The following is a 21,005-nucleotide window of genomic DNA, read 5'->3' on the forward strand; positions in this document are numbered from 1 at the left end:
ACCAGAAATGTGTGTATGCATCAATCTTTTCATTGTATAGAAAACTATAATTAAACGTGCTCCACCTGCAGCAGCTACAACAGCTGCATGCTATTTACACACTGATGCTTGAGTATTAATCTAATGATGAATAACAGTACTTTCACTTTAAAACTTAATTAAATAAAATTTTTCACTTTTACAAAGTAAAGGATGTGAATACTTGCACAATGACGGGAAATGAAGATGCGTGTCTTCACTTCCTCCAACGGTCGCTAAAATCGTACGCTTTTGACGCCCTCTGGAGTTAGAGTCACCATCTTTCAGCAAAAATTATTTGACGTTTAGTTTTTTTAGTTTGGTCCGTGTCCCGTTGGCTTACATGGAGAACGCAGGGTTAATGAACAAAACTGCAGCCAGCCACCAGAAGGTGATGTTTTTCTTCACTTTTAGATTTTCGGGGAGCTGTCGTACTGCCCACCTACAGATGCAGTCATTGGTGTATATGCATAATAAATATAAAATATGTCTGATTTAAATGGATCAGTATAACTGTCAGTCACTATTAAACTTTAAAGTTCATGGCAGACATTGGAGGCAGCGTCTGCGGAAACTTAGTGTCTGTTCCTGAAGTTTGTTTAATCAACTGTTTATTATTAGTTTTACATCAGCTTAACATCAGTTAACATGAAATCTCACCTCATGAATACAAATGTGGCTAAACAGTGTTAGAGGGGTGACACATGACTAAAAATCTAATTTCCTATCAGCTTTGTGCTGTGTGTGTCTGTGTGTGTTTAATGATTTTACCTCAACACAGCTCAGGTCACTGCAGTGATGTGTGAAGGAAGTTGTGTGTGTGCGTTGTGTTGCAGTGTGACCAGACTGAAAAACCAACTGATTAGCAGAGATACTGTGAGTTCCCCACCATCACACGATCAATATATAATCATAGTCCTTGAATAACACACACACACAAACACACACGTAAAGTTACATTGCATGGCACCTGGACATTCTGAAGATAATAGCTTCATAAATACAATATGATACATCGATAATCGATCATTGTACTTGAGCCTGGCAGACATGCTGCTGTCCCATCAGTCAGATATTAGCCACTGGGTAGGTGAGTTTGTGTAAGTGTGTGTGTGTATGTGTGCGTGTGTATGTGTGTGAGAGAGAGAGAGGGTAGTAAGCCAATGAAAAGAGAGAGTAAATAACAGGAGGGTTGGGCCACTGTGCCTGCCCCTGACCCAGAGAGTGAGAAGTTGGCCACGCAGGTAGAATAAGAGGGTGTGACAACTGAGTGTGCGTTTAGTGTGCAGCATCACACTGCCATTGGCTGTAGAGACTCTGACAGACGTGCTCGTCCCTCCCCTTCCTCCGACTGCCTGCTGAAAGTGTATGTATGAAATGTGTGTGTGTGTGTAAGGGAGCCGGCAGACTGAAGTGAGCCACAGAGGCAGGCTCCAACAACCCAATGAGCTTGCAGCCCTCACACTCACACACACTCCTCACACACACACACACTCACACACACACACTCTCCTCAGCGCCGGCTCTGGCTTCAACCCTGGGACACAGAAGAAGAAGCAGGAGAGGGGAGAGAAAGGCAGCGAGTGGCAGAGAGGGAGAGTGAGGGCGAGGGAGTAAGAGAGGAGAGAGGGAGAGAGAGGCAGAGGGAGACTGGCGGGGTGTAGGGGAGAACACCATGGCTTCAGATCCAGGGCTGGCTGCGATGCTGCTATGGACTATATCACTACAGGCTCTGGGCACAGGGGGAACGAACAGCAACGAAGGTAAGTGTGTGAGTGTGTGCTCAATTGAATAGACTGAGTTAAATAATGCATCTTCTCTGCAGGAATTAACTTCATTCATGGAGAGCTCTTGGAAAAACACACACACACACACGCACACACACACACGAATAAAAAATGACAACACACTCACAGAGAGCAGTGTGTTTGTGTGTCTTAACCCTGAGCATGACATCAAAGTTTTGTTGGATTGTGTAGGTGTGTGTGTGAGAGAGAGTGTGTGCGTGTGAACTTGTCTTGACATTGCTCATATTTGCCCCTTTTGCATGTCGGCTGCAGTAACAGCGCATGTGTCTGCTGTGGGGTCAGGCAGTGACGTGAAAGTGTGTGTGAGTGTGAGTGTGTGTGTGTGATCCGAGGTGAACATCTAAAATGATTTCACTTGTGTATACATTTGTTGAGCTTCGTGGAAGATGTGTGTGTATGTGTTTGCATGTGTGTGTGTGTGTGTGTCTCTTTGTTTGCGTGTGTGTCTATACACGTACGCACACTGCACACTTTGCTCCCATCAGCCCACAGTCTGAGTTTGTTTACTTCCATCCTCCTGTCCTTCATCTTTCCACCACCAAACGGAAAAACTGTTGTTGTCACTTGTTCAGCTAATGCCGCACACACGCTACAAAGTCCCCTGGCACCTTTCTACATGTGTGTATGTCTGCCTGTGTGGGAATATGTGTTTGTGTGTGTCTTTTTGTGTGTGTGACAGGGTCCTTGACATAGGTCTTGTCTCAGGAGGCCGAGTGACAGCAGCAATTCGACTGTAAGGGCCTTCTTCACCCCTGACGGCAACATTCAGCTTACTACTGCAGGGAAAAGAGCAGCAGGAGAAGAAGAAGGAAAAGGAGAGGGAAAGATAGTGAGGGAAAAAAGAGAGAGATCAGTACTTTGGTTGAGTTGGGATCACCTCAGCAGTGGAGAGATGAGGGCAAACATTTATCCTGTATTAAGCTCTGTCAAGTCGGGATAGGGGAGTCGGGCAGCCTCAGGTCAGACAGAGCAGGAGGCACGGAACGCCATACAGACAGAGAGACAGACAGAGAGACAGGCCGTTCTCATGTGTGTTGTCTCGGCAACCCCAAAATCGACAACCATTAGAGGCCTGTGTTATTTAGACGTGCGACTTTATTTTGTCGCGGTTTCCACTGACCTCATCATTCCCTCTTTTTCGTCTCCGCCAACACTTCAGTGTGATGAGTCTAGTTGTCGTCGTCTGAATTTGAAGAAATTAGTTCAGGTCTCTAATCCCAGTCGCCATTGAAAAAGCACAAGCTGAATCAGGTGTGTAGGCATTTCCGAGAAGACAGGATTCCCTTTTGAAAAATAGTTTTTTTCACAAGTCTGTTTTTCTGTCCATCATTTGTCTGAATGTGTTTTCACAAAGTGGAGGTGGAGAAAAAAATCTGTCGCTTGAAACATATTACACACAAACTACGACTAAAACTAGGTCACAACAAAAAAGTACTATCAAAGACAAAACTACTATTGTGCTATTTCAATCAATGTAATGTGTCTTAAATACATCTGATCATATTGCAAAAAAGATGACATGGCAAAAGTGCACTTAGAGGCACGGACTCAGCTTTTTATTTGTTTTAATAGTTGACAGTTTGAGTGTGTAAAGCCCATTGTAGGTAAAAACATTGAGTTTCTGAGATTTAATTTGTACATTTTTGAGAGAACACTCAGGTATTTTCTGAGATTCAAATGGTACATTTACAAGAAAGAAAACTCAAACTCAGAAAAAATAGTGTGTCTCTTTTCGCTTGACATGGAGCCATATCGCTTCACTTTGCAAGGCTGGATCAACTTCATCCAACTTCAGGCGCCGCTGCTCGCCGTGTGTAAGTCTGCAGCGGATGGATGACCGAGTCAAATGATAATTTGCAAACAATTAGGAAGCACTTGCAATTTGAGCCCACATTCACTATATGATATATAAATTAGAATGAATTATATTGTAATACACACTCAGACTAATTCATAATTCATAAAACATTCTCATAAATGTACTACTTCAATCTTAGAGAATAACAGAGAAAAGTTTTTTTCTTGTAAATTTAAAACTTAAATCTTGGTTATTCTCAGACTATTACCTACGTATTAGAGAACAGTTGCGCACTATACGTATTATTTCTGTACCTACAACGGCCGTAATGTGCCGTCATATGACAGAATAGAGATAAAGAGGAAAATGTGCGGAAAGAGAGAACAATAAAGGTCCCTGGCTGGTGTCAAACCAGGACGTTGTGATCATATCTTAAGCTCCTTAACCACCAGGTAGCAAGGACCCCCCCCCCCCCCTCTTCGTATTTTTAAACGTTTTCATTTTATGGCCGAAGATGTTTTTCTAAAAAAAAGAAATTGAATTAGAAATCCCATTAAAAGACATGTAACACTAAATCAAATATATTTTAAAAATATTTTTTCTAACATTAATAACAAAATAATGAATGCGTAAAAGAAGAGCGCTTTCACAAAATGTTTTTGTGGATGTTAAACAGTGTTGGGAAGTTGTGAGTAGAAATGTGAAATGGCTTTCTAGGTTTCCTCTAACTTCTTATTTGTTCTGTCATGAAATAAAACAGTAAAAAACTCATACTACAGCTAGTTCTATTTCAACATCATTCTGCTTGTATACAGTTCAGCCCATGAAGACGTTCTCGCTCCATAAAAAATGTCTGACAGAGAGTTGTGAGTGTTTTGTTCTCCGAAATTAGATTATGATGTAATCCCACACACACGCACGTCAAAACGACAAAAAACAAATCAATATTGCAAGATCCTGCAAAAAAAGTCATTGTTTTCAGTCTAGTTTGATGATTACGGGCAAAAGTGTGATTAAGTGATAGAGAAAATAATTGATGTCAAAAAGATAACTGATTAACTACCGAAATGAGAGTAGTGAAAATCTCATTTCTCTTCTTTGCCTTGGTTTGGCAGCAGTCCGACTACAGGGCAATTACAAATATTACATGCTCACGGATGAGATAACCTTCAGAATGAATGAAGAGCTGGAAAAATAAATTGTTGGAGGAACAGGTAACTGTTCGCGTAAACATGCAGAGCTCCACTCACACAGGACATACACACTGTGGCTGGGCTCTATATGTATATTCGGTGTACGAGCAGGAGCCAGGGCCAGCCATTTTGTTTTTGTTCATTGTTCATGTCTGCTGTCATATTCAGCCTGTGCAGAAAAACACAAACAGCAAGGAATATTTCTAAATGGACGGATATACACCCCACTACCACCACTTTCGCATTCCTACATGTGTGAATCTTTAATCCTATTTCGCATCATAACGCTAGTGTCCTTCAGCCCCTGTCAAATGTGAGTGTGTGTGAGTGTGTGTGTGTGTGTGTGTGTGCGCATATATATGCGTAAGTGTATAATAAGGAGGGTCAGAGGTGGAGGAACAAAGAGGAAACTAGTCTTAATACGTTGACATGTTTGTGTATTTTTTCAATATGAGATTTGAGATATTGACTCTCGCAGTGAATCCTGTGAGACGCTGTAATTACTACAGAATCAGATAGCTGCTCTTTTTCTATCCAGGAAGAGAGAAAAAATGCAGGAGCTGGGATCAGTAAGAGACCAGAGGAAGGTAAAAGCCTCAGCTCAGTTTACACACATTGTATTTGCGGGGGCGTATTTTAGAGCCGTATCAGCTGATGTAAAGCTTTTCTTTCTTTATGCAAATTTATGTTAAGAATCACGGGGAGCACTGCAGTACCAGGTGTAAACTTATTTAGGTGAATTCAAATGAACTTTGTTATGATATAAAAGATAGTGAAAGGACTTTAAGAAGCATGCCGATTCTGACCTGTGAAAGTCATGTATCTCCACAACCTACCATGAATTAATAGAAGCTTTTGGCTTTGTAACAGTGTATTTTTTAATCCAAAAGGTTTTTTTAATTAGTTTATTTTGTAAAATGGGAATTTTCTCAAACTACAAAAGAATATTCAGATTAATGATTTTTGATGAAACAAACTTGTTTTCTTACTCTTCACGGTAAACTGTTGAAAAATTGTTTTAGCAAAAACAGATTTCATGATTTCAAATTATACAATTCTTCAAAAAGCTAATGTGGAAACTTTTGACGACGTAACACTATTAATTTACCAATATGTGAGCTGGACAATTTGTGTAAATTTATGATGAAGATGAAATGTTCATAATGCTATTAATAAATAAGATATTTACAAAACTATTTATATACATCTATCTATACATGTATACCATGAAATTGTGAAATTCTTCCAGAAACGTGTCTCAGCTCACGATGAAATGTTATTGGAAGTCACTTTTGTTTCGTGTGTTCATTTGCTATCTTAATTTCACGACAACATTTTCTGCATTTCCACAAGTTTTCGTCAATCAGTAAAAACGAACAGTTTGGAGCCAGTTACGTGATTGGCTGTTCGCTCATTGAGTAAAAAATATATTTTCAAGTAGAGTCTTGATTTAAATCACACTAACCCAATGCTCGTAAACATGGTGACTATCTGACACACTTATACTGAATATTACTGCATTATTATATGAGTAGTTAGTGGAATTTAATATATTATTACTTTAGTGTTCAGTGTTTATGGGTCGCACCACACCCACGGTTGAACTCAGCCTTTAATTTGATCTTAACCTGTTTTCTTACTGTATCACAATATCACAGTGTCCACTGACACACAGACAGACACACATCTCTTCCTGTGAGTAAGTATATGTTCACACTAAGATTACACACCCTTTCACACATGAAAACACACAAAGTAAAATCAATGACAGCCAGTTGTGTGGAAGCTGAACACTGCTGCAAAACAGTAAAATTAACTGCAAAATGTGTTTTTTATTGTTGGGTGACCCGATGGCGTAATGGTTAGGGCTCACACCACACAGCCACATTGAGAGGCAGGTCAACAGTGCGACTCCCAACCGGCCGTACCTTTTACTGCGTGTTACTCCCCTACACTTTCACCCTGTTTCCTGTCTATTCTATTATCAAATACAGCCATAAAAATACCCAGATTTTTTGACAAATATGTGGTTGTGTTGCTTATCTCTTTAATTATTAATGTTATTGTTATTGTCATATTTCTATGAATTAATTGTTTTTGACCACATTAGGTCTCCATAGAGCAGTAGGCTATTTTTCTAATAAAACAGCAAAATTAAGAAACCTACAGTTCTCCACACTGACTATAAAGAATCAAGGAACATGACACACTCACCTTGGAACAGGAACCTTCTTTTCGCTAAGTGTAGGGATGCTATAAACTCACAGCGGTAAAAGTCCTTCAAACAGAAACTATTTTCTACAGAAATGATGTTTTCAAGGAAACAATTCTGGGATAAAACATTGAGACTCTGATACTTTGTAGAGTGAAAGTGGCCACATCAAGGTTATTGGCATGAAATAGCGATCGTCAGAAAAATCACAAATGAGGACCTTTCTCGCTGTATTTCCAGCAGAGTGTGTGTGTGTGTGTGTGTGTGTGTGTGTGTGCGTGAACTAAATCATTTGCCTGTATGGAGGTGGTGGTTTCCCTGAGCAGCTCCTCCTGTCTGTGGGCACCGTCCCTGGTCTGCAGCAGGGAGAGAGAGCGCTCCTTCAGGTTGTTGTTAGTACTGAGGAACATGAAAAGACCCATGCACAGAGCAGGACCCGCTGCTAATGAGCCAACTGTAGGTGGATGATTATTACCACATATCTCTGCTGCAGGAGGACCGACGGGACAGAGAGAGACAGAGCCAGGGAACAATGAATTAGAAAACACGTTTTTTTTATTGAATGATTTTTCTAACATTTGAACATGTAATTTTGAAGCTGTCGAGTCACAGAGAAAACAGGAAACAAAGACAAGAGCCAGGCTGCTGGGAGCTGCCGTTTTTCTCCTTGTGCAATAAAAGGCAAACACACATTTCTCTGTCTGAAAAATAGAAAAACAAACCAAGAGAAAGCAAGGCTTTTGATTTTGATCAGTGCCACAGTGGGCTCAGACGCTGCTGTTTGTATTGATCTCTCCACAGTCCACAGAGTATCTGCTGCACGTTTAGTAACATCACATGAGGAAAATGCACGAGAATTTGTCATCATTAATAACTCGGAGGGGAAAGATTTCTACAACAAATAACAAGAACAAGAAAACATTTAAGTTACAGTATTTTGCTAAACAGTTGCTCAAGGACACTTTGGCAGGTCAGCTGACAAGGAAAGATTATTTCCTCCGTCTGGTCTTATATTTTCTTTTATTGACTCTGGAAGCTGCTGGTTTCCTTCCACCCCACCGCACAGAGCGGCCAAACTATATCCCAAAGTCTCACGCATCAAAAATAGATCACCAGCCTCATCAATCAGTCTGTCGGTGTGTTTCCTTCACACACAGCCTCGCTTCTTCTGTTTGCTTTGCTCAATTACTTACAGCTGTCAGATCGCAGTCAATAATAGACAGAAGCGTGTTTGGAGATATGGGAAACGTCTGTAAGGGTTTGAGCTCTGCACTAGCAAAGCTCTGTTATAATTACTCAAGGTTTCACCTTGAATCTGTGAGACGATCTTTTAGATGTTGAGTTATATTAATTATATAAAACAGAATGACTGAGATCTACTTCTCTGTATCACTTTAACACTCCTCAGCAGTCATGTCCGCGGTTGTTAAAATTGTATCGCCCCCTGCCTCATGACCCGTTCTCTCTTTCTGCTCAGCAGTAAGTTTCTTGTAAAGGGGAAAAGTCCGTCTGTGCAGCGTTGTGGGAGCAAATTAAAAAACTAGATAGGGCGCGAACCTTTCTCTTCCTCTGTCTGCTGGTTTGTCTTAACACAGGTTGCTGTCAGCTGACCGGCTGCTCCCCCTTCCTCCCTAAGGCACTGGTCTTTATTGAGACATCAGCCTTGTTAGCCAGCTGTCGACGGGAATATAGGAGCTACCTGATCAATACAGCTGCGTCTGCCAGTCCTCCTGAGCGGCGGGCAGAGGCGCACAAGGCCTCACAAAGCACGGGCCTCTCCTGAGTCCTTTCCACCCATTAGCAGGACCTGATGCTGGGCTGGCCAGAGATCAGCAGCCCCTGGGCCGGCTCCGCTACGCCCTGTGATTGCAGCCACATCAGTTGGTAATTTATGTGTCCATACTCTGCTAGCGTGTAGGGTAGGAGGTCCCTCACTGAGAGGGCCGAGGAGAACGGAAAGAGCGGGAGATGGGGAGAGAAGGTTGTAGGTGCCGCTTGACAGCTCTGTAATAGGCTGGTGTTGTGGTTGTGTTAGCACATCCCTCCTGGAGAGAGATCGCTATGATGTTCCCTTCGTTGGGACTGATGAATGACGGAGATCTGGCTCTGCCGCAGCAGCCTCCTCTCCTCTGTTATAGACAGACAGAGGAACACAGCGTGTGTTAGAAACAAAAGAGAGGCTGTGTGATAGAGGGATAGTCGGGCAAAGAGAGAGAAAAAGGAGTGAAACAAGGAGAGTGTGAGACGGTCACGGCAGGAGAACAAAAGCGAGATGAAGAGAGGGAAAGAGGGGGAGGCTGCTGTCTCTGATGCGTCTCCTCAAGTTCCGTCGGTGGGTGTCTTTATCAACGCCGGTGCAGAGCATCTAGCTGATAATTTGCCGCTCTCAATTCCATTCAATCCATTAAAGGATTTAAATGTTCATTAAGTTTAATAGAAGCCCAGCGTAGGTCTAATATGCTCTGATAAACGCTGGCAAACCTGCCAACCTGTTCCAATTGCTGCAGCAACAAAGCTCCGTCCAACTAATAAGGTCAAACTCAAAGTTTGTGCTCATTTCACGTTGTGAGATGTGTTTTCTCAGAGTCGCACAGCAGCTCGAGCAGCAACAAGCTGAGAGCGACGTGTGTAAATTCATTAACAACTCCTCTGAAATAAATGACAGGTTGTCTGTCATTAGCTGCCACAATGACTCGTACGAAGTTCCTCTGCTGCTACTCTTGTTAGGAGGAGCCCATTGTTTGTGTGCTCTCTTGTTGTTGTGGGTTTGGCTAATATTTGGTTGATTAAAGTACTTGGTTGAGATTCAGGAAAATACCCTTCATGGTTAAATGAAACAAACATATAGATCGTCAGAAGGTGGTATTTAAAAAGTAACCCTTCGGTTTCCACGCAGCGGCGTAGATCAGGACTAGTTGCGGTCGCAGACTAAAACCTTGTATTCAGTGTTTCTTATATGAAACCTGCGCACTTGAGGAGGTTGAACTTTTTTGCTTGTCTGCAATGCCAATATTGTACATTTTAATAAAAATAAAAACAGCAGCATTTCTGCTTGGTGTTATTGGACATCGTGAAATTCATAAATACTGAAATTCATCACTATTATTTAGATAATGTTCCCATATAACTTTGAAGCCACATTTTTTTGTTGTTTTAAATGATAATTTTTTTAATTTCTTACAATTTTTAACAACAACTGATTTTTTCCCCCTCCTCTCTACTTGTGGTATGGTCACACTGAATATCGCTAAACAAATTTCAATAGTATATAAATTAAATAGAAGTAAAGTCGTTCGCCATTAAACATGTTTGATACAGTATATCATGCTGGCTCAAGTCAATTTTAGGAAATGAAGGGAAATTCAAACTCACTGTTTATTTTGTAATTAGCAACATTTCCTTTTTTTTATTTCAAAACTTATAAAGTGTCCCTTAGATATCCGTGTCATTAAATTGATAATTAAAAACAAGCAGCATGGATATGATTCCAATGGTTCACTTGTATTACTTGTAGGCGCAAGGTGTAACAGTCAATGCGGCTGGTCAGTCTAGACTACCTCTATGAAAACAGAGTTTTGTTCTGCCACTGCTACGTCGCTCATTTGCGTTGTTCGTCAAACAAACTCACACAACAAAGAGGTGAAGAGTTTTTTTGTTCTGCTCTGTGAAGAGTCAGAAGAGGTCCTAAATCTAAACAGTGGCTGTTTTTGACACTTCAGAAACCAATGGCGTCATTTTTCCGGTGCGGACTGTCCACACTTCATGCAGTTTGCAGTTCAGATTCCCGCTCGGTATTCTGGATTGCTCAGTGTGATGTAGTGAGCCCCAAAGCGAGCGTGATGCGGGCTGATGGATCAGTCCCACAGCCAGTTTCCATAAGGAAATAATGCGTTTTACACGAGGTAATCTGTCCATATATCACAGTCCTGATGTAATTAATATGTGACAAAGGAGGGGTCCGGAGGAGGGGGTGCAAATAACTCATCTCTCATCTGATGAAAAAACATATGCATACCAAATCCATACAGATGCACGTCTGCAAACATGCATGTATACATGTGCTCGCTCACAAATGCACGTCACGCACACACTCTAATATGGTGATGATATTGATGTATATGTGAAGCATGAGTCAAAAGGAAACTGAAGTGTTTATAACCTTTAAAAAGAAGAGGAGAAAATATATTTCTCAAATGAAGAGTGTTTTGGAAAAAGGTTTGTAAAAGTCTGTTTCAGCGTCTTGCATCAGCACACAGCCTGTGAGTTACCCCCTGCTGAAGTAACCCGCAGCATTTACCGTAAAGAAAAAAAGAAGAACAAAAAAGCCACAGTAGTGTGGGAGATACCCTCTCCTTGTTTGGAGGACAGCACTGGTTGTGTGCTAAATGAAGCCTGAAAAGAACCTTTGCTCGTCCTCACCTCCTGACTTTTACAGCATACTATCACCATTTTACTGCAAATTCATCATCGCCCTAAAGACACATTCAGAGCACAGGCCAAAACATATTTCTAGAAAGAAAGGTTCAAGTGAAAGTTGGCAGTAATTTTGCTCCCAGACTGCAGTCTGTGCCAGCTGCAAGTATTTTATTTTATTTATTGCTAATGGTAAAAATGTGTTTAATTGTTCCTTTATCTATCCACTTGCTGTATGTTTTTTCACCGTGTGAATGAATAATCAGTATGTTAGGTTGTCTTCAAAATATAAAGAGCAAATTTTAAAATGTTTAATTCCCAAAAATAATTTACAGATGAAAAAAAAACTAATATGGGATGAGATGAATATCGTCCAAACTGTGAGAGTTAGGCTCAGAAAGAGGAAGAGGACTAGAAGATGAAGATCTTACAGGCATCTGTTCCAGTGATGTTTAATGGAACGATTCAGTGGCGGCGGCTTACCCGCTAACAGAGCCAAAGCAGGGAGTCCAAAAGCTCTTTCACTCTTCACTGTGTTCTCTCTCATCGTCTGTCTTCTGTTCATACCCGGCCCTTTTAAATGCATGAAGCTTAATTCATTCATCTACTCGCACTTGAACTAGATTTAACAACAAAGCTTGTGTCTCCCCGAGAGGCTTCTCCTCTTGGTGGTGACGATGGGAGAGAAAAAGCTCGAGTTAGCTCAACAGCGTAAACTCTGCACACTGCGACGCACAAATTTGTGGGGGGGAAAAAATAAACATGGCAGTGTGTTCGTCATGTTAAGTGTTAGAATTGATGCTTTGCCACGGAGTCCCACACCTCACGTTGTCTCGTCGATGTGTCTATCTTCGACCTATTTTAAATGTTGCTAAAAACGCTGATATTCAGAGTGTGATCTCATGGTGTCACTGCGCGGACAGCTGCCGGCTGCGTAACGGCACTCAGGATTTTACCCTCCGCACACACACACACACATTCATAGGAACATGTAGGCAAAAAGATCCTGCATGTGTTAATACTGAAAAAGGAATGCATGAAAACTGCTGTTAATAAGAGAATGTAGTCATCGATCACAATTATCATCTGTTATCCCCTGAGGAGAGCTGGCTCTGTGCTACATGCAAACATGTTTTGCCATTTTACAGAGAGTTATAATATAAATAAATTGCGGTAATGATTGACGGATTACCTGAGGTAAGGATCGACCTAAAGTAGCACAGAATTAGCATCCTGTTTCATATTATATGGGATTGATAGAAAAGACAACTCATTTAAAAGTGAGCAACTGCACAAATATATTATATATTATAATATATGCTCATTTAATTGTGTTTAAATTTTTCACGGCCAAAAAGTCACTGCCTTGAGTTTGTGATCTACTGCTTTAACCAATGTAGCAAAAATAAGAATTCATGTGCAACTCAAAGTTTTTCCATAGAATGGAGTCATGAGCACGTACAGAGCAGTACCCTCTGTTATATTACATTATATATTATAGATATTATAGGATAAAGGATTCGCACACTCCAGGGCGGAGATAGTGATGTGACCATGGCACGTTAGACTCACTGACTGACAGTAATTATCACCATTCATCATTAACCATAAGCCTGGGATGATAAGAGCTCTTTATGTAAAATGTCAGCTCACTGAAACGATGAAAATGATTAAAGGGCATCAGTGTGAAATAGAGACATAGATGCCGCACGAGGGCTGAAGGGAGCTGACAGCGCGGGCGGGGGCCCCCTGCGGGTGGAGTTGGGAAATAAAGAATAAAAGTCCTTTTATTTATTAAAGAGGAAGGCAGAGTGAGAACTGGGCTGGTACGGAAACATCGCCCCAAAAAATGTCTGGGCTGCAAGTCGAGTCTGTATTGATAAAATATCGCTGTCATCTCGACTCAACTATTCTCTCTGCTCGAGCTCGGTTCAGCTCGGCTAACCTCTGTGTGAACTCTCAAACATTAATCAATAGGTCGAGGCATATTCTGTTGGCTTTCACACCAGCAGGCCACGGACAGAGTCGGGCACCGCTCTGTTCAGCAGGTGCTGCGGACGACGTCAACCCACATCTCTGTAGACGCTACCGTGTGCAGGTATCACACTGTCATCCGCCTTTAGACTCTTCTGTCTCTCCTCATCTTGTTTTCAACACCCCCCTCTCTTTCTTTCCTCACGTCTCTTTACCTGCTCTATAAATAGCTCTGCATACCTCTCCTCCACTGTCTATACCCCTCTGAATGTCGTCCCTGGGGAAGCCTGGGCAGCAGTATAGCCTGCGATTCACTCCTCTTCCCCTTGGGAAATGATGAGCCTCGCTGGCCCTGAGCATCTTCCCCCCTCCATCATGCAGCACCAACACGCTGCGTTGCAGGGATGTGCGGAGGGGTCCCGTGCCCCAGCTCGGGAGCACCTGCTAAAATAAGATACAGAGGGGCTGCGCTCCGGCTGCAGTGGCCACTATTAACCGAATCACCCCGTCACCCAGGAGCAATCACTCCACTGCCCTCACTCTCTGACCTAATCTTGGGATTTTGGAAAGGTGTAAACTGGGGAGCGTTTTTATCTATTTTTTATTTATCTGTAACATTTTTGGAGCAAAAGTGCTGTCTCCAGTGCATTTTGTGCTGATATTATAGAAAAAGTTGCGCAGTGCACAGTTCCGTGCTTCATTTCCATAAGAATTTTTGGGATGCTCTGCCGCTGATGATGATGTGTGCTGCTGTGTCTCCGGTGTAAAAATACTTGTAGGTTACAGACGCAGCAGATAGATGTTTGAATGCAATGGATTGCCCCATATTTTGGATTTGCTGTTAACACCCTTCGTGAAATATCCTTCTAAGTTTAAATCCCTCATTGAAAAGGTTTTCATGTCATTGTAGCTGATCAGGCGATAAATTGTCTATATACGGTATATGTGTATATATGTGTGTAACCCAAAATACTTTCCATTTGCCAAAAAGCTTCCTAATTAGATAATTGATGTACTTTGTACAAGGAAAAAATTATGATAAAAAATATGATGATATATCACTTAAGGCTGCTGCACACTAGAGGATAAAGGATTTTAAACCCGATTTGCCACTGTAGTAAATCACGGAGGCGTTCCCGACTGGAGGTCACTCAGTGCTGATTATCTGCCCAAATATTCCTGAAGTTTGGGGGGTTTACAAAATAATATTATTGCTACCAATTGAGTCTGAGCCGCCCCGATCTCCGACAGAAACCTGCAATAGCGAGGGAGAGCGAGAGAGAGAGAGTGAGCTGACCGGGAAGCTTCACCTACCGGATTCTGTGTAGGGTACTCGTACAGCTGCGACTAAAAACAACAATACATTTCTGCAAAATGTATACGCCTTCTCAGCCATGACTTCATCAATAGTTTTTATTTTATTTATTTTCGCTGTTAAACAGAACACGGGGAGTTGGTTTGTTTTTCTTCGGAAGTCCCGGTTAATCCTGCAAGTGCTCCACTGTCCAGTTCAGAAGGTGGCGGTAATGCACCTAAAGGTCGTTTGCCAACCACCATAAAAAAAACAAAATTTAAATGATGAAGAATATATCCTGTGTTTCTGTGAGATTCCAAGTCTCTGGAATTGCGAATGTGAAATTGTTTCCTACAAACGGCAAGTGTGTTGTGTGACGTTCTGGCCAAATCGTACAGTTAAATCTGTCATTTTATCTGTGGTCTCCCACGTTTAAAAAAAAGCACTCTGGGATGATGATAGAAACAGTTTAGTACACCTCACATAAAAAGTCTTGAATTCCAGCTCTCAGTCTGCTGCTGGTCCTCAGGGGCCCCGCTGTGCAGCATGGTCCCCTGTTCCTGCCTGTGGGGTTTGTCTGTGGTCTTTGATTTTCTCGATAAATATCAAAGATTTTAGACATGTTGAACTTTGTTTTTGTTTTTTGTTTTTTTCAAGAATTTTCCCAAAGCAACTGGACACTGTAACATGTGTCATTCTATGACAAAGCAGCCGCTCAAGGATTTTCATTAGTTTATTTTGAGACTTTGCCAAGGTTAATCACAGTCTTTCATTACTGAATGTGTTTTTCGCTGATTGTGTGTACGGATGTGTGTGTTCATATTTTCACATTTGCCTGGTAATGAAACAGCCGAGGTGCAAATTTGTCCAGTCGTGTCCTCAATATTTGTCCCATGTTTGGGGTGAGAGCTTTTAAACAGGTGGTTCCTAACCCGGCTCTTCAGTCAGGTCAAAGCTGGAGTGACCGGAGATGATTAATGGTAGAGAACAGAAGCAGAGAAAAAATTTGCTTTCATATTTTCGGCTCTCCGGGATAATTCTTTACCTTTTTAGGCTTTAAAAAACTACTTAAAACCATTTGAGCAGTTTAGAAGGAAAATGTTTCTTAATTTATTTTTTGAATCATGATACGAGCCTCTCCCTCTACAAAGTTTGTATTTTCTCCTATTTTTGTATATGTAGAAAAGCGAATAAAACTGTTTTAGGGATTGTGCATTAATGTGTTAATTTAAATAGCTCTTAAGATGTCGGGGAGTGAATTTTTTTACTTTTACCTAAAACCAGGCTCGCTGTTTACCCTGTTTCTTTTTCTTATGCTAACATCTTATTTAATGGACAAATATGAAAGTGCTTTCAACCTTCTCATCTAACTCTGCCGGAAAGAAAATAAATAGATTTATGTAACTATTCCTTTAACAATGCTTGTGTATTTCAAACCTGCCTCCTATAAATATTTTTTTCTATCCTGCAAATCCCAGATACGTACCTGCGGAATATGTTTACTACCTCCGCCAAGGAGATTATCTTTTTTTTGCATTTGTTTGTCTGTCTGTTAGTGAGCAGGATTACACCAAAACTACTGGATGGGTTACAATGAAACTTGGTGGAATGATGCTGTATAGGTCAGGGAAGAAATAAAGAAATAAATGTTGGTGCGGCCTCAGATCAAGGGGTGGATCCAGGTTTTTTTTCCCACCTACTTTAGCATTGTGAGATCGGGTGTTTTTCAAAGTTTTTATAGATTTTTCAGAGAATTATTCATGGGTCTTGATGAAAACAATTTTGGCACGTTTGGGGGACTGATATTTATGAGCGTGCGCAATTAGGTGGAAATCAAAATCAAAATCTAGATCAAATGAATTCAAATGTGGTTTCATAAGGGGACCAGTGAGCCTTGGCCGAGGTATGCTCTCTGCTGAGTTTTGAAACTACTGAAGATGTTGTTATATTTTACATATTGGTCGTGGCACAAACATGTTGATACTAAATGTATAATCAAAACGTGAATGGAATTTCTAGGAGACAAGGTTGTGTATTTTTAAACTACTATTGTTATTTAGCAGGATTATGCAAAAGCTACTGGGTGGATTACGATGAAACTTGGATGTGATATGGGTCAGGAAAGAAGCCATTACATTTTGCTGTGGATCTCGATAAGGGGTCGGATCCAGCAATTGTTGTTTCACATAGGATTAATTCAATCTATGGCGGTAGCGGGTTGCACATGCATGAGCACGGGGGAAATAGCGCTGCAAATAACGCTGCACACAACGTAGCAACGAAGCAAAACACCAGGTTTTATGTCAACTGAAAATTAGAAGTGTACAAAATGTGTTTGGTTCAATAGCCTTCTCTCTTAAATAAGTAATAATAAATAATAATTACTGTAACAATAACTGCCAGATAAATGTATAATGTTTCCAATCTGAAATGTAGTGAAGTAGAAGATTCCAAAAAATAATAGTATGCCATCGGTTATGTTCTGCTCTCTTACTTTTTTTTGGTCACATTTTCATATTCAGCTCATTCTTGTATCGACTGTTACCCTTTGACTGTGAATCATATCATCACTGTGATGTTAGACAAATGAATACGGGAAAACATAGATACTTTGATTTACTTGATATGCTAAAATGTGTGTATGTTCATGTGTCTCTTTGTGTGTATGTGCTTCTGGCTGGTTACTGCTGTTTTCAGTTGTTGGCTCTGTTTACCACTTGAAACCTCCCAAATCTCATTCCCTGCACTCACCATACAAACAGAGCCCAGTTCAGAAGGAGAAGATGAAAAGTTGAAAACAAAGTGCTTTTTCGGGGAAAGTGTCTGCGTCACTGTGTCATAATAAGTCTCAGCAGTCTTCTCCCTCCATCCGTCTGCGCTGCTTTTCTCTGCACCAAGGACAAAATGCTTACACCACAATGGAGGTGCGGAGAGAGAAGAAGGGCCTCTGGGGAGAAAAACTTTAGGGAGTTTGGAGAAAGATGAGAGGAGGAGGAGAAGGAGGAGGGAAGAAGGTGAGTGTAGGTGTAGCGGTAATGAGATGAAGCTTTAATGATCCCTACGGGGAAAATAGGCCACTGCTGCAACAAATACTTGGAGGATACCGCGAGACAAAAAGAAAGAAAGAAAGATGTTACCACACGTGTGCATCATCACTGACATACCACCACAATTTTAGCTTGACATTTTAAAGTGTAACGTCAATCCTAAGTGATGGCTGAAATTTAAAAGAAATGCCCCTTCCCAACACACACACATACAACATACCAATTTACTTGCTAAAGCTAATTTATCTTGTTTGTCTGGCAATGAGTGACAACTCCTTCCTGGCTGCCAATACCATGGTCGTCCCGAGATATTTCAACTGCTGGCCCAGCCGCGGCTAAACCGTATCTGAGGAGCGGTGTGTGTCTGTGTGTGTGAGACAGCAGAGGTGCGTAGACGATGTGGTGGTTCAGGGTTTAAGTTTCAGCATAGATTTAAAAATGAGCACGACTTTCGGGATTCCCACTCATGAACGGTTACTGGTGGCGTATATATATATATATATATATATTAGCTAAGATGACAAAAGTCCCCTAATCCTATATCAAGGGCACAGACAAACTATATAATTAAAATTGACTTTTTTATAAAGCTCTTATAAGTCAAGTTCACAACCATTCACACACATTCAGACAGTCCATTTATACACAGCGCTTTTTCTGTCACACACACACTATTCATATACTGCCGCTACAACCACAAGGCAAATTTGGGGATCACTATCTTGCCCAAGGACATGCAGTTTTGAGGTGATGGGGATCGAACCCTGCCCCAACCTTCTGGTTAGTGGACAACCCTCTCTATCTCCTGAGCCACAGCTGCCACCAAACTAATGTATTTTGTCATTTTAACTTGAAGAGGATGTTGCTTGTTGCCTGTGATAGTGCAAAGATGTGCTGAAATGGAGACTTTTGATTGGCTGTAGGTGTGAGTGTGAATGTGTTTAGCTGCTCATACGTGACACTGGTGACCTCTATCTTGCTGGACCACGAACAGCAGACTGATAAAGTTGATTAAAAAATGTGACAGATGTATTATTTACATGAGCTGTTTGTGGATCATTAATAACATTCAGAATTATCAGAATCATTACAAACAAGACAATTTGCTTGTGTGCATCCACCACATTGTACAATGATCAGCCTTTTTTTTAAACATTATTTTTCGGCTGCCAGGAGACATAGACTCTTGACACGGCTGAGATCCGGATCTATATTTGGATGTGCATCAAATTCTAAGCACTCATGTCAGTCCCCTAAATATGCCTGTTTTTGTTCATTAAGATCCATAAATTATTCACGAAAATGTTTCAAAATGCCGTCACAAACTTAAAGATAGTGACAAAAAAATTCTGGATCAGACCCCGAATCCGGATACCCAATTTAATGGATTGTTTCCGGACCCATACCGCATCCTTCCACCAGGTTTCGTGATAATCTGTCCAGTATTCTGTTGGACATCTTGTTAACTAACAGACAGACAAAACTAACCTTCTTGGCAGAGGTAGGAAAATACAGAAAGTTGATGGTGTTTTGTTGTACTGAGATTAGTGATGAGTAGAGTTGAGTAGTTTGTGAATAAATGTACCAGAGCTCTCTCTCTCTCTTTCACAAACACACACACACACTTAATGTGACTCTGAATGATAATCACTGAAGAGGAAATCTGCGACAAAGGGGAGCAGCAGTGAACCTAACTTTACGTGTAAGAAAGGAACAATCTTAATCTTGTGCAGCTATTTTAATCAAACACACTTCTTTAATTTTTTGTACATGCTACATACACTGGTTATAAGTACTTCACAGAATACGTTTTTTTAGATACATTACTAAACACTGTATCTGCTATAACATTATAATGTGTAATATATAAACTATTAACAAATGTTGAACTGGGGTTAAATTAGGCATACAGATTTTTTTTAATTAATTAACCTGGTTTACAGTAAAAGTGTTCGCTATGAAGTGTAAGTAGCTGGCATAGTGACATATGTTAATAATATGTTATGTATTGGGTTTCATCCCAGCTCCTAGTGTTGCTCTCATGTGTTGTGGTTTATTTACAACCCGTCCAGAAAGACACATAACTCTGTTCACCAGCCTGTGAAATGAAAGGGATTACTGGCTGAGTAAACTTTGCAAAAAATCCGTTCAGCGTCTGTTTTCACTCACGCACTGTTTACATCTTTATAAAGACAAACCAGGCTTTTAACTGTGTGCAGCTGCAATGGCAATCAAATTTCCTTTAACAGAGATATGGCGCTGGCGTTTGCTGATCTTCATCAGGTTGGTGAATAAAAAAACAGCAAAATCACAAAATCACATTTAATAATTACGTACACATTTGCATTGATTTTTAAGTTCCATAATGATACACATTAATTCAAAGTTGCCATGTGTTTTATTTTTAAATAATACAATTTATAGTACCTAGCAAACATATTAATCACAAATTAATCACGAAACATTTGCCAAATTTGTTCATTTTGGATCCGACTTACATTTATCTTTGCTTTCTGGCAGACGTCCTCTTCAGTGCCTTTTTGTGTGCATTGCTATAGTTGTTGGCACTTCACCGCCTCCAATTGTCTTGCATAGACCTCTGCCTGACTGTCGATAATAGCGGCTCCATTGCACTACAATGGCTCACTAACCCCTCAGGGCAACTTAAGCAGAAAACATAATGTGTACCATGATTTAAAAATCAACGGTATAATTCAAAAGAAATTAAAATGAGTTGTGTTGGTGCTTCGTCGAAAATTCCTTTGGCTCGTCAGGTTCTACTGGGAAATTTGGAATTGGATTTACGTGATTCTAAAATCATAGCCAACAGATCTGGATATAAGAGTCGGAACAAATTTATTTTCTTATTTCCAGAGTGATGGTATCTTCTAGGAAGTGACGTCCTTATTATCACAAAATAAAAATCATACTTTTCAAACATCGTCATACAGCGCAGTCATGCCTGAGGAAGCGTGATCCCGCCTGTCTGACTTGATGGTTCGATCTGAAAGTGCTCGGAGAGACTTGCTTTAAGCCCCGCCGCGCTTGTGCACTTGAGTGTCCTTGTGTTGCTGCAACAACACAATCCACTAACTCTGCCCCCCTTTCTCTGCTGTTTGCTCACAGCCGCCAAATTAACAATTTGAGAATCAAAGGAGTAGTTGAACATCTTTAATTCTACTCTACTCCACCTTTCATTTCACATGCTCGAATGAGTTCACCTCCCTTCAACCTGTCACTGGTCACCA

The 21,005-nt window shown here is 40.9% G+C and overlaps 1 protein-coding gene across 1 annotated transcript in view; it reads left to right on the forward strand.

The window, feature by feature from the left end:
* The first annotated feature begins 1,243 nt into the window (after window positions 1-1,243).
* epha8 (eph receptor A8) overlaps window positions 1,244-21,005 on the forward strand; it is a 116,249-nt gene continuing 96,487 nt past the window's right edge. The window contains 1 exon segment of the mRNA XM_034585638.1: window positions 1,244-1,781. Within this exon segment, the coding sequence (XP_034441529.1) occupies window positions 1,694-1,781 (88 nt within the window). The 5' untranslated portion in view covers window positions 1,244-1,693.

Source organism: Hippoglossus hippoglossus, chromosome 5 (genome assembly GCF_009819705.1).
Source record: "Hippoglossus hippoglossus isolate fHipHip1 chromosome 5, fHipHip1.pri, whole genome shotgun sequence".
In the NCBI taxonomy this organism is placed as follows: Eukaryota; Metazoa; Chordata; class Actinopteri; order Pleuronectiformes; family Pleuronectidae; genus Hippoglossus; species Hippoglossus hippoglossus.